The following is a 12,722-nucleotide window of genomic DNA, read 5'->3' on the forward strand; positions in this document are numbered from 1 at the left end:
GGACTGATCTCCTTTAGGATGGACTGGTTGGATCTCGTTGCAGTCCAAGGGACTCTCAAGAGTCTTCTCTAACACCACAGTTCAAAAGCATCAATTCTTTGGCATTCAGCTTTCTTCACAGTCTAACTTTCACATCCATACATGACCACATCCAACCATAGCCTTGACTAGATGGACCTTTGTTGGCAAAGAAATGTCTCTGCTTTTGAATATGCTGTCTAGGTTGGTCATAACTTTCCTTCCAAGGAGTAAGTGTCTTTTAATTTCATGGCTGCAGCCACCATCTGCAGTGATTTTGGAGCTCCCCAAAATAAAGTCTGACACTGTTTCCACTGTTTACCCATCTATTTTCCTTTTAACCTCATGTATTTCTAGAAATATACCCTAAGGAAAGAAATGAAGATTCAGGCAAAGTTTTATGTGCAAAGATTCCTCCTGGCACCTTATTTTAAAGGCTAAAAAATTTTAAAATGTCCGTGTGTTCTGTTGTTTAGTCACTCATTCCTGTCTGACCCTTTGTCACCCCATAGACTGTAGTTTGCCAGGCTCCCTTGTCCATGGGATTCTCCAGCAAGAATACTGGAGTGGTTTGCCATTGCCTTCTCCAGGGAATCTTACCAGCCCAGGGATAGAACCTGCACTGGCAGGCGGATTCTACCGCTGAGCCACCAGGGAAGCACCCCAGTGTGTGCTCAATGCCCACAATAGGGGGATAGTTAAGCAAATTATGATTATCTATAAAATAGAGAATTTTATGCTTTCATTAAAAAACATGTTTATGAAAGATTTGGGGCATGGGAAAAATTTAGATTATACTGTTAATTGAAAAAATATTGCAGAATTATATACACAATATAACTGAAAGTATACAATTATTGGAAGATGATTTTAAACTAATCCCCATTGAAAGTATGTATGTATGTCCTTAAGGAAGAATCCTGGAGGAAATACTCCATAATATTAAAGTGAGATCAGATCGACGCAGATTCAAATCCAGACATGTCAACTTTAGCTTAATGATCCAAGGCTCAAGTCTTCCCCACCACTATGCATTCCAGTTCTCCTTGATTTTTCTTTTTTTCTAAAAAGCACTAAGTAATAATGAAAATATTAAATCCTAACTCTCTTAAACATTGACATCAAAGTGTTTGTGGTTGGAGGAATTCATGTTAGTCCTTCATTTTTTCTTCCAGGCATTAAGCATGCACCTATGGTGTCTCTAGTCCTGTGTGGGCACCGTGAAGACGCATAAGAATATAAAACCCTGCCCCCAGTTTGGGAGCTGAAGTGTCCCTTTGTCTGTTCTCTCCAGGACAAAGCTGTCATCTTGGGTCCCCCAGGAAGGGCGCAGGGAGCTGCAAGCACACCAGGATCTGGCCACACCAGGAAGTGAGCTGGGGGTGCCCCCCAACGGGGTCCCTGTGACACAGAAAGGGCTGCAGCAGCAGGGCTCAGGGAAAGAGACTGAGGACCAACAGGGGAGCCAGCAGAACCCAGAGCCAGTGGAGGGTCAGGGCCCTGAGAGTCGCCAGGTAATGTCCACAGAATCCCAGGCAGGAGGGGTTGGAATGCCCGACTTGCAGGGGAGGTGAGGGAGCAGGGAACTGTTAGAGGCAGGGAGCAGGTGGGGCTTCTGGGTAAAATTGAAAACAGGACACGCTGGGTTTAACAAGGCCCAATTTTTTTTTTCTTATGCTAGAATGTTCTAGCAGCTGTTTCTTAGCTGCTGAGCTCTGTGGGACCCTTCAAGAGGTGGTTAGAGTATGGTACCTTTTCCAAACTGATTTGACTATAAAATATCTTTTAATTTATTTTTTATTTTAAGGTTTAGGTTTTTTTTTTTTTTAAAAAAAGCTTTATAAGGTACAATTGATACACAGTTGTACATACTTCAAGTGTATACTTTATTGTTTTGGATACATGTGCACACCCACAAAACCATCACTGCAATCAAGAAAATGAACACATCTGTCATTCCCCCCAAAAAAAGTTTTCTGTCCCCTTTGTCATCGGTTCTCCCATTCATTCCAAGCCCCAGGTAACAACTAATCTGTGTTCTGCAGCTGTGAATTTGTATTTCCCAGAATTTTCCATAAATGGAAGCATAAGTATCCATTCTTTTTGTCTTGCTTCTTTCACTTAGCATGAATATTTTGAGACTCAGCTACGTTATTGTGTAGACCAATACTTTATTCTTTTTGCTGCTGAGTATTATTCCAGTGTATGGATAGGTCACGATTTCTTGTCCTACTTTACAACACAGGGAACTATGTTCAATAACTTGTGATAAACCACAATGGAAAAGAATATGAAAAAGAGTGTGTATATATATATCATTGAATCACTTTGCTGTTCTGTGGAAATTAACAAACAAAACTCGATTTCTTCATTCTTTCACCTATTGATGGACACTTGGTTTGTTTCAACTTTTTGACTATTACAAATAAGACATAGAAACATTCATGTCTGTGTGTACAGATACTTTCATTTCTTTTGGGAAAATAAATGCCCAGGAGTAGAATGGATCATATGGTATTTGTATGTTTAATTTATTAATAAACTGCCAAACTTTTCTCTAAAGTGGTTGTACCATTTTACATCCCATCAGCGATGTATGAGAATTACACTTCTTCCATATCTTCCCCCAAACTTGGTATGGTCTGTTTTTAATTCTAAGCATTCTAATAAGCGTGTAGTAGAATCTCACTGTGGTCTTTATTTTCTTTTCCAAATGACTAAACATGTCAAGCATCTTTTCATGTGTTTATAGGCACATATTATGTATCTTTGGAGAAATGTCTGTTCAAATACTTTGCGCATCATTTTAATTGAATAGTCAACTGTCTTTTCCATTCTCTCAATGGTGACTTTCAAAGAACAGAAGCCTTAATTTTGATGAAGTCTAGTTGATCATTTTTTTCTTTATGGCTGTGCTTTTGGTGTTACTTCTTAGAAATCTTTACTTAACCTGAAGTCACATACGATTTTATCCTATGTTTTCTCCAAGAAGTTTTGTTATTTTAGGTTTAACACTTAGGTTTATGATCCAGCTTGAGTTAATTTTTGTATGTGGTCTGAGTGTTGGATTGAGGCTCATTTCTTGCATATGGCTGTCCAGTCATCCCAGCACCATTTGTTGGAGACTCTCCTTTCTCTGGAGCTTGCCTCGTGGCTCAGATGGTGAAGAATCTGCCTGCAATGTAGGAGACCTGAGTTCGATCCCTGGGTTGGGAAGATCCCCTGGAGAAGGGAAAGGCTGCCCACTCCAGTATTCTGGCCTGGAGAATTCCATGGATTGTATAGTCCATGGGTACACAAAGAGTCGGACATGACTGAGCAACCTTCACTTTGACTTTCCCCAACCAGGGATTGAGCCCACCATGCCCCTTGCAGTGGAAGCATGGAGTCTTAACCCTTGGACCACCAGGGAAGGCCCACACATTGTCTTGACTATAGCAACTTATTAAAGTCTTGAAGTCAGTTAATGTAAAAATCTCTTTTGTAGGGAGTACCATGCAGGATTCTTGTTCTTTGAAACACCCCTTGAGAAATCCCATTTAAAGAGGATTGTGTCAGAGACTTCCCTGGTGGTCCAGTGGTTAAGACTCCGTGCTTCTCTGCAGGGGGTATGGGTTAGATTCCTGGTCTGGGAACTAAGATCTCACATGCCATGCAGTGTGGCAAATAAATACACAAAACGGACAGAGGATGGCCTCACTCTCCCCAGGCTCCCACTCTGCCTGCACAGAGAGGCGTGGATCACGGCTTTGGTAAGCCATGCCTCCTCTGGAGCTCAGTTTCCTCAGTCCTCAAAGTGGAGGAATTGACCCCTGCTTAGGGAACCTGCTAGGCGTGCCAGGAGAGCTCAGTAAGGTAGTGCTTGCAGTGCTTGGACCAGAGTAACTGTTTGTCAGCTGGTCTCTGGGTGAGTTTCGAGGGTCACCTCAGAGCCAGGATGGGGCTCCCTGTCTTGACGTCTTGGTTCTTGGCAGGACCCAGAGGGTGAGCCCATCCCAGGTCGCCTGGCAGCCAGTGAGTCAGACACAGTGCAGCCAACAGAGCCTTATTGCACCTTGGACAGCTGTGAACAGCAACTGGAGGACAAGCCCCCCAAGGAGGTGGACACCCCACCCATCGGGCCACAGAGGGCTCTGCCAGAGCCTGGCCCAGGGGGATGTGAGGACAGTTCCCAGGAAGAAGTGTCCCTAATGCCTACGGCAACTCTGGAGGAAAAGACAGTTCACACTGCCCCGCCACCCAGGCCACGATCTGACACACCCAAAGCAAGGTAAGGCACCCCACCCCTCCCTGACCCCAACAAGACTGCTCTTCTGCTAGTTCTAGAGGAGGTGACTTCTAGTCCTGACAGCTCTTGAAACGATGTAAGACCTTGGTCAAGCCATGCCCCCCGAACCCCTGTTTCCCCATCTGTATAGTAGCTCTAGTACAGAATTCTTTGCCCCATGGGCCCATTCTTCACCGGCCAAGTCCCCACAAGGGATGTGGAAGAATGAGGAGCGCCTCTGAGAGCAGAAGCCCAGGGGTGAAACTGCAGCGGTGGATCTGAGTTTCCTGGGGCTGAGAGAAGGCCTTGCAAGGGTGAGCCGTGAGCTGCACCCCCCCTCACCTGGGGGTTCTCCCTTGTTTAGAGACGAGGCTGTGGAGATCCAGCCAACACTGGGGCCTGCTCGTCCACCTGTAAGTAGAACCACAGTGCGGAAGGGAACGGGGCGGGGGGAGATCAGGACAAGGAGGGAAGAGGCAGAATGGGGCAGTATTCACAAACTGGGGAAGGTGTGAGTCCGCGCCTGCGTGTTTCCATGGGTGTACACACATGTGTGTGTGTTTGCACATGTGCATGTGTGTGCCCACATGTGTGTATCTTGGTTGCGAGTCAAGGCTGCTCTTACAACTTTGGAGCCCCCAAATTCACCCCAGGCCACAGTGGTTTTTTCCACATTGGCACGGATCTCTGTCGGCCAGCTGCTCAGTCACAGCACACAACCCAAAGCTTCCCTGAATGCCTGGGAGACTCCCATCCCCTCCCAAGTCATCCCCACATCCAACAGCTTTCTCACTTCCTAGTTCTTTGATTTGATTGGGCAACCTGTGAACAGTTATCATCTGCCTGGTGGAAAGGCAGGTTGGAGAAAGAGGAATCAAAAGAGCTTTTAGGAAATAAAATTTACAAAAATATTGAACCACTGTGTTGTACACTTGAAACTAATATCGTAAATGGACTTTGAAAGTGAAAGTGTTAGTCAGTTGTGTACGACTCTTTGCAACGCCCTGGACTGTAGGCTGCCAGGCTCTTCTGTCCATGGAATTCCCCAGGGTAGAATCCTGGAGTTGGTTGCCATTCCCTTCTTCAGGGGATATTCCTGACCCAGGGATTGGACCTGGGTCTCCTGCATTGCAGGCAGATTCTAAGCCCAGATTCGATCTAAGCCCAGAGAATTTTTTTTTTTTTTAAAGAGGCTTTCAGTCTGGGGCCCGAGTGACACTAGTGAAGGAACAGACAGAAAGAGCCCCAGGTTCTGCTTTGGTCATGTTCTGGGCAAACAGGAAGAAATACCCGGAGGATGTATGGAGTTAGGAAGGAGAGAGAGGTCAGGATGGAAGATGTAAATGTGAGGAAAACAGGGGTAACATCTAGGAGACTGTATGGAGCAGGAAGGCATCTGAGGACAGACCACTGGTCTCCACCACATTCAGAAATGGAGGGACTTTTCTCGTGGTCCAGTGGTTAAGATTCTGTGCTTCCGATGCAGGGCACATGGGTTCAGTCTCTGGTCAGGGAAGTGTTCCGCAGAGACAGGCGCAGCCAATCTTTCAAGGCATTCTGCTCGAAAGGCAGGGCGGAGAACCGGGTGGCACTGAAAGGCTGTGTAGTGCGGGCGTTGTTTCTTTCCGGCTGCGCTGGGTTTTTGTCTCTTCGCTGCAGCGCGTGGACTTTGTCTAGGTGCAGAGCACAGGCCCGACGGACACAGAACCCCCTAGGCTGTGCAGTTGTGTCCACGGGCTCAGTTGCCCCACAGCTTGTGGGGATCTCAGTTCCCCAGCCAGGAACTGAACCCATGTCCCCTGTATTGGAACGCAGATTCTTTTTTTAGTTTTTAATGGAAAGCGGATTCCTAACCACTGGACCACCAAGGAAGCCCTGAGAGTTTTTCTTTTAGAGAAGGAAGGTAAGAGGCTCTCTGGTCCTGTGGTTAAGACGCCACGCTCCTAATGTGGGGGACACAGGTTCAATCCCTGGTCGGGAGCTCAGATCCTGCTTGCCACAGGGCGCAGCTTAAAAACCTTAAAGTGATAATAATTAAATAATTTTAAATTAAAGAACGAAAATAATATAGTGTGTTTACATGCTGATGGGAGTAATCTGGCGGAGAGGGCAGTGCTGATACTTTAGGTCGAGCAGGTGTGTGGTGACAGCTCCATCTTTGAACAGGAGAAAGGGCCGGGCTGGAGCCTGCCTGGGGCCGCCTGGGTGGAGGCAGGCAGGGGACAGCTCACCCCTCTCTAGGAGAGACAGACCTAGGAGGTGCTGGATTTGCTGAACACGTGGATGGGAATCTACTGAGCGCCTGCCAAGTGGGAGTAGGCTGCTGTGTTGATAGGACAAAGAGGCAGGTGTGGTCCTGCCCTCAGGGAGCGTGCTTCCAGGGAGGGCAAGCAGCGAGCTGGACAGGCTGCGCTGACTGCAGAGGAGGAAAGAAGCACCACTCAAGAGCACAGCTCGGAGAGCTGGGACGAGGCCCAGGTCGGGGGTCGAGGAGGACGTGCGGAAGGGGTCTAGAATATGCTGGAGAGATGTGGGTTCCCCGGGACCCAGAGGAGAAGGAGAGGCTGAGGGTGCCCTGGGGTGCGTGGCCGCGAGCAGCTCGCGGGACCGTCCGGCTGCTGGAGGCCTCACGCATCGCCTGCCCGTCCCGTCCCCAGGAGGCGGTGGACACGGGAGCGAGGGGGCTGGACCCCACACAGAAGCAGCCTCAGGAGCCCGCGGCGGCCACGGGCGCCCGGGATCCCGGCAGCGCCCGGCCCGGCTTCATGAGGCGCCTGCTGGAGGTAGAGGAGGAGGAGGCCGCGCTTCGGAGGGCCGCCAAGGCCCGCGCCCTGCCAGGCCGGAGGTGCCCCCGGGCCCTGGGTCCCGTGCCCGCCCCTGCCCCCAGCCTGCCTCCGCCCCTGCCTGCGGCCCAGGCCCCAGCCTCCGCCTCCGCCCGGGCCTGGGCCCGGCCGCCCGTCCCCGCGCCAGTCCCCGCCCCTGCGGGGACGCCTGGCCCTGCTCCAGGGCCCGCTGCTGTCCTGCCGGTGCCCGCGTCGGATCTGGCCTGGAGAAGGACAGAACTTCTGAGCCACAGCCGGGAGAGGAGCCTGAAGGCACGGTAGGAGCCACCCCAGAAAGCATCGGGATCCGAGCGCGGCCCCATGGCCCTCACATCCCCTCCAGACTCCCGTCCCGGCGTCGCGCCCATCTGCCCCTCCTGTGTGTCCCCTGCCTCTCCCGGCTCTCTGTCTCTCACACTGAAGCCCCTTCCTCATTGCCAACCCTGCTTCTCTTTCTAACCCGTCTAGACGCCTCTCACCTCTGCCTTGCTCCCTCGGGTCACTCAAAGACTCCTGTGACCTCTCAAAGCCTCCCCAGGGCCCCTCCTATGACCCCCCTGCCCTGGCTGCCCCCTCACACCCCCAGCTTTCGGGGTCCGGGGCGGGGGTGGGCAGCCGGATGTGCCCTGGGCCCGGCTCTGTCCTCTGCAGGCAGGAGCTGGAGGAGCGCTGCCTCCTGAATGTGTGTCAGACCTGGGAGGAGAGGGCCGAGGAGCACCTCACCATGAAGCAGGAGGAAGGTGAGGGCGGGCCTTCCCGGGGGTCGGGGTGGGGGGGGAGGGCTCTCAGTGCCCTCGGTACTTCGGCTGGCGGGTCTAGGTTGGATACTGGCCAGCGATCACTCCGCGGCCCTGTGTCCGTCCCATCCTGCGCTGTGCTGGCGGCGCGGCGAAGGGCAGGCGGCTGACCCGAGCCCTCTTCCCTCTTCTCTTCCCGAGGGTCTCTGAACGAACGGAGCAAGCAGTCTGAGCCCCAGACAGGGCCAGGGGGGCCCTTCTGCCTTTCCTGAATACACTCTTTGGCTCCCCAGGGCCGGATCCTTGCAGTTCACTCTTTTTAAAAAAATGTTGTTCCTTGGTCTTAGTTGCAGGATCTGTTGGGCTAGGCAGGATCTTTTACTTCGGCGCACGGACTCGAGTTGTGGGGCGAGGACTCCGGAATACGTGGGCTTGAGTACTTCAGTGTGTGCACTTAGCTGTGCCCTGGCATTTGGAATCTTAGTTCCCTGACTAGGGATCAAACTCCCGGCCCCTGCATTGCCAGGTGGATTCTTAACCACTGGGCCCCCAAGGAAGTCCCTTGCTCCTTTCAGCTTTAAAGCTCTCTACTCTTTCTGGAGGGCTTTTCTAAGTCCAGCACCCATTGCCCCGCCGCCTTGAGCCGAGTTCAGGGACAACATGACACACTGGCATAGAGACCCAGCATCCTCCCAGGACTTTCAGCCCGCCTGGTGGGGAAAGAGCTGGCTACCTGCTCTGATGGCCCAACCACCCTGATTTGAGATGATCTTAAATGAGGGCTGTTCTGTTTATCTCCTTTTTCAGGCTGCCTGCCTGCGGCAGCTCACCACTCACTCCAACCCTAAGCCCAGCCCTACCTCTTCCCCACATTTCAGTTCTGTGTGTCAGAGTTACAAGGCCTATGATGTCCCAAGTGCTGAATTAATACAGCCTCTCTGGGAGAGTGTCTTGTTCTGTCCCTCTTGTTCAGTTGCCAAGTCATGTCCAACTCTGCAACCCTATGTATTGCAGCATGCCAGGCTTCCCTGTACATCATTAACTCCTGGAGCTTACTCAAACTCATGTCCATTGAGTCAGTGATGCAATCCAAACATCTCATCCTCTGTCACCCCCTTCTCCTCCCACCTTCAATCTTTCCCAGCATCAGGGTCTTTTCTAATGAGTCAGCTCTTTGCATCAGGTGGCCAAAGTATTGGAGCTTTAGCATCATTCCTTCCAGTGAATATTCAGGGGTGATTTCCTTTAGGATAGACTGGTTTGATCTCCTTGCCGTCCAAGGGACTCTCAAGAGTTTTCTCCAGCACCACAGTTGAAAGCCTCGATTCTTTGGCGCTCAGCCTTCTTTATGGTTCAACTATCACATTCGTACATGACTACTACAAAAACCATGGCTGTGACTATTACGGAGCTTTATTGGCAAAGTGACATTTCTGCTTTTTAATATGCTGTCTAGGTTGGTCATAGCTTTTCTTCCAAGGAGCAAGCGTCTTTTAATTTCATGGCTGCAGTCACCATCTGCAGTGATTTTGGAGCCCAGAAAAATAAAGTCTGACACTGTTTCCACTGTTTCCCCATCTATTTGCCATGAAGTGATGGGACCAGGTGCCACGATCTTAATTTTTTGAATGTTGAGTTTTAAGCCAGCTTTTTCACTCTCCTCTTTCACTCTCATCAAGAGGCTCTTTAGTTCCTCTTCAGTTTCTGCCATAAGGGTGGTGTCACCTGCATATTGGAGGTTGTTAATATTTCTCCCAGCAATCTTGATTCCAGCTTGTGATTCATCCAGCCCAGCATTTTGCATGATGTACTCTGCCTGCAAATTTAATAAACAGGGTGACAATACACACCTTCACCTTGCACCAGGAATACCACCAATTCAGGGCACCCCTGCCGTGTGCCAGGCAGTATGCTAAGTCCTTCACAGCCAGGTTCTCATGTAACTCTTACAACAGCCTTGACATACTCCTTTCCCAATTCTGAACCAGTCTATTGTTCCATGTTCAACACTATCTGCCCACCTTATAGATAAGAAAATTGGGGGTCAGAGAAGTGCCATGGCTTGCCCACCGCAACCATATTAGTGTGCTTGGGCTGACATAAGGAAGTACCATCAACTGGGTGGCTTAAAATTTACTTTCCTGTAGTTCTGGAGTCTAGAAGTCCCAGACTGGGGTGTTGGTACATTTGGTTTCTTCCTCTTCTCTTTGTTGGTTGGTTTCTCCTGGAGCCTCCCTCCTGGCTTGCAGCTGGCTGCCTTCTCCTGGGTCCTGCCTTTCCTCTGTGTGTGTGCATCCCTGTCCAAATTTCCTCTTCTCTTAAGGACACCCCTTAGGCTGGATTAAGGGGCTCATTTTAACATAATCACCCTTTTAAAGGCATTATTTCCAGATACAGTCACATTCTAAGACAAGTGGGGATGGGCAGTGCAGGTGTCAAGGCTTCAATATATGAATGTAGGCAGTGAGCATGATGCAGCATGTGTAACAGCGACCCTGATTCTCAGCAGATGGCGGAGCCAGTCTCGTCAGCAGGCCTGTTGATTCTAACCTGGACTGTGCCGTGAGCTGTGAAGCCGGTGCCGCCCTTGTTAGGACCAGGACGTAACTCTTCTATCAGTTGATGCAGCTCTGGCACTCGAGAGAGTCCTTCGACTGAGACACATCCTCCTGGGCCCTCTGCTCTGGTCCAGACACTTATCTCAGAGGCTGCGCTTCGTTGCTCAGTCCTGTCTGACTCTGTGACTCCATGGACTGTAGCCCGCCTGGCTCCTCTATCCATGGCGATCCTCCAAGCAAGGATACTGGAGTGGGTTGCCATGCCCTCCTTCAGGGGATCTTCCCAACCCAGGGATAAAACCCAGATTTCCCACATTGCCAGTGGATTCTTTACCATCTGAGCCACCAGGGAAGCCCATCTTAGAGGCTATGTCCATCCAGATAAGTAACCGTTATTGTCCAGTCGCTAAGCCGTGTCCAACTCTTTGTGACCTTGTGGAGTGCAGCCTGCCAGTCTTCCCTGTCCTTCAGTATCTCCCAAGGTTTGCTCAGATTCATGTCCATTGAATTGGTGATGCCATCTAACCATCTCATCAGCCGCCACCCTCTTCTTTTGCCTTCAATCTTTCCCGCATCAGGGTCATTTCCAATGAGTTGGCTCTTTGCATCAGGTGGCCCAAGTGTTGGAGCTTCAGCTTAGATATGTAACTGCAGAGCCCCAAAGCCAAGGCACAGACTCAGAGTCAAAAAGATCTGTCTGGTGCTCTAACCTCTGAGCCTCAGTTTCCCCATCCGTACAAGGAAATAAGCATTCTACTCTTAAGAGTCTGTTGTAAGAATTACATGAGAACCTGGCTGTGAAGAACTTGGCATAGTTCCTGGCACACTGCAGCGGTGCCCTGAGTGGGCGTGCTCCTGGTGCCGGTGAAGGCAGCCCGCTGCATCCTTGGCCTGACCTTGTACTAGAGGTGCGTCTACGGAGCCTACTCCTCCGCGTTTCACTCGTCTCTCCACCCAGCCATGAGATAGAGGAGGCTCGCCCAAGGGGTGCGTGGAGCGGATGGGATGCATGTTAGAGACAGGAAGTGACCACGCCCCTCCCCACCCCGCCGCCCACCCCAGCCTTCCGCAGCTACTTTGAGATCTTCAACGGTCATGGTGAGGTGGACGCTCAGAGCCTGGAGAACATCCTGCTGCTTGTGGGCATCTCCCTGACAACGGCCCAGGTGGAGGGTGCCCTGAGGAGCGCTGACATCGACGGTGAGTGCGGGGGCGGGGGGTTGGGGTTGCTTCATCCTGAGCCCTGGCGGGATCAGGCTCACCCGCAGCATGAGACCTGTGCAGTCACATGGGGCTCGGTGACAGGATCCTGACTTTGGTTCACCGTTTTGCTGTTGCGGTCTAGAAATTCTTGATAATTTTTGAACGAGGGGCCCTGTTCTGCATTTCTTTCTTTTTTTTTTTTTTGGTTGCACTGGACCCTCATTGCATCACTCAGACTTTCTCTAGTCGCAGTGCTTCTGGGCTTCTCTTGTGGAGCGGTGGGCTTAGTCACCCTGCCACATGTGGGATCCTAGGTCTCTGACCAGGGATGGAACCTGAGGCTCCTGCATTAGAAGGTGGGTTCTTAACCACTGGACCACGAGGGAAGTGCTGCATTTTCATTTTGCTCTGGGCAAATGCAAATAATACAGCTGGTTCTGGCTCCCAAAGTTAGTGATTCCTGAGGACCTATGCAGTGCCAGGCTCTGGGGACCCAGAGATGACCAAGACCTAGTTCCCGACCCTAAGATGTAGGTCATCTCTGAGATCACTCCTCCAGGACATTATGTGTGCTCCGTCGGACATTCCTTGTGACCTGGCCACTCGTTTTACTGGCTGTATGGCCTGGGGCTAGGGTTAGGGTTAGGGTCACTGAAGTTCATCGCATCTCAGTTTCCCCGCCTGTAAAATGGGGCTCACAGCAGTTACCCGTCTCACTGAGCTGCTGAGAAGATTGAATGAGGTAACCCAGGCAAAGCCGGAGCACTGCACGTGGCACACAGGCTGCACGCAGGAGACGCTGACCGCTGGTCTCGTCCATCCTCTAAGTGTTCTTTAGCTGCCTGCGTGTGCCCATTCCTGTGCTGGGCACTGGCATAGAGGGATGTGTGAGACCTCTGAGATCTGCCCTCAAGATGCTCGCACAGCCAATGACACAGAAGGAAGAGTTGCTAAAGGCAGCAGTGCTCACAGTGGCTTGGATAAGGGATGAGGGATGAAGGCTTCCTGGAGGAGGTGATGCCTGAGCCAAATGGTGAAAGAGCAAGCAGGAGTTAGGCAGGACGAGAAGAAGGTCATTCCTGCTGGCAGAAATACCTTGCACACAGGGCTTAGGGCA

General features: G+C 50.9%; 1 protein-coding gene across 3 annotated transcripts in view; it reads left to right on the forward strand.

Moving 5' to 3' along the window:
* The window catches only part of SPATA21 (spermatogenesis associated 21), a 42,574-nt gene that overhangs the window by 8,220 nt on the left and 21,632 nt on the right, over positions 1-12,722 (forward strand). For 2 of the 3 annotated variants that reach the window (XM_059880258.1, XM_059880263.1), the window contains 6 exons: positions 1,313-1,532; positions 3,993-4,288; positions 4,650-4,698; positions 6,943-7,385; positions 7,759-7,847; positions 11,465-11,602. In XM_059880258.1, the coding sequence (XP_059736241.1) occupies positions 1,313-1,532; positions 3,993-4,288; positions 4,650-4,698; positions 6,943-7,385; positions 7,759-7,847; positions 11,465-11,602 (1,235 nt within the window). The remainder of the gene's footprint in view (positions 1-1,312; positions 1,533-3,992; positions 4,289-4,649; positions 4,699-6,942; positions 7,386-7,758; positions 7,848-11,464; positions 11,603-12,722) is intronic. The other variant, XM_059880264.1, reaches the window with a different exon arrangement.

The sequence above is a fragment of the Bos taurus genome, chromosome 2 (assembly GCF_002263795.3).
Source record: "Bos taurus isolate L1 Dominette 01449 registration number 42190680 breed Hereford chromosome 2, ARS-UCD2.0, whole genome shotgun sequence".
Taxonomy (NCBI): Eukaryota; Metazoa; Chordata; class Mammalia; order Artiodactyla; family Bovidae; genus Bos; species Bos taurus.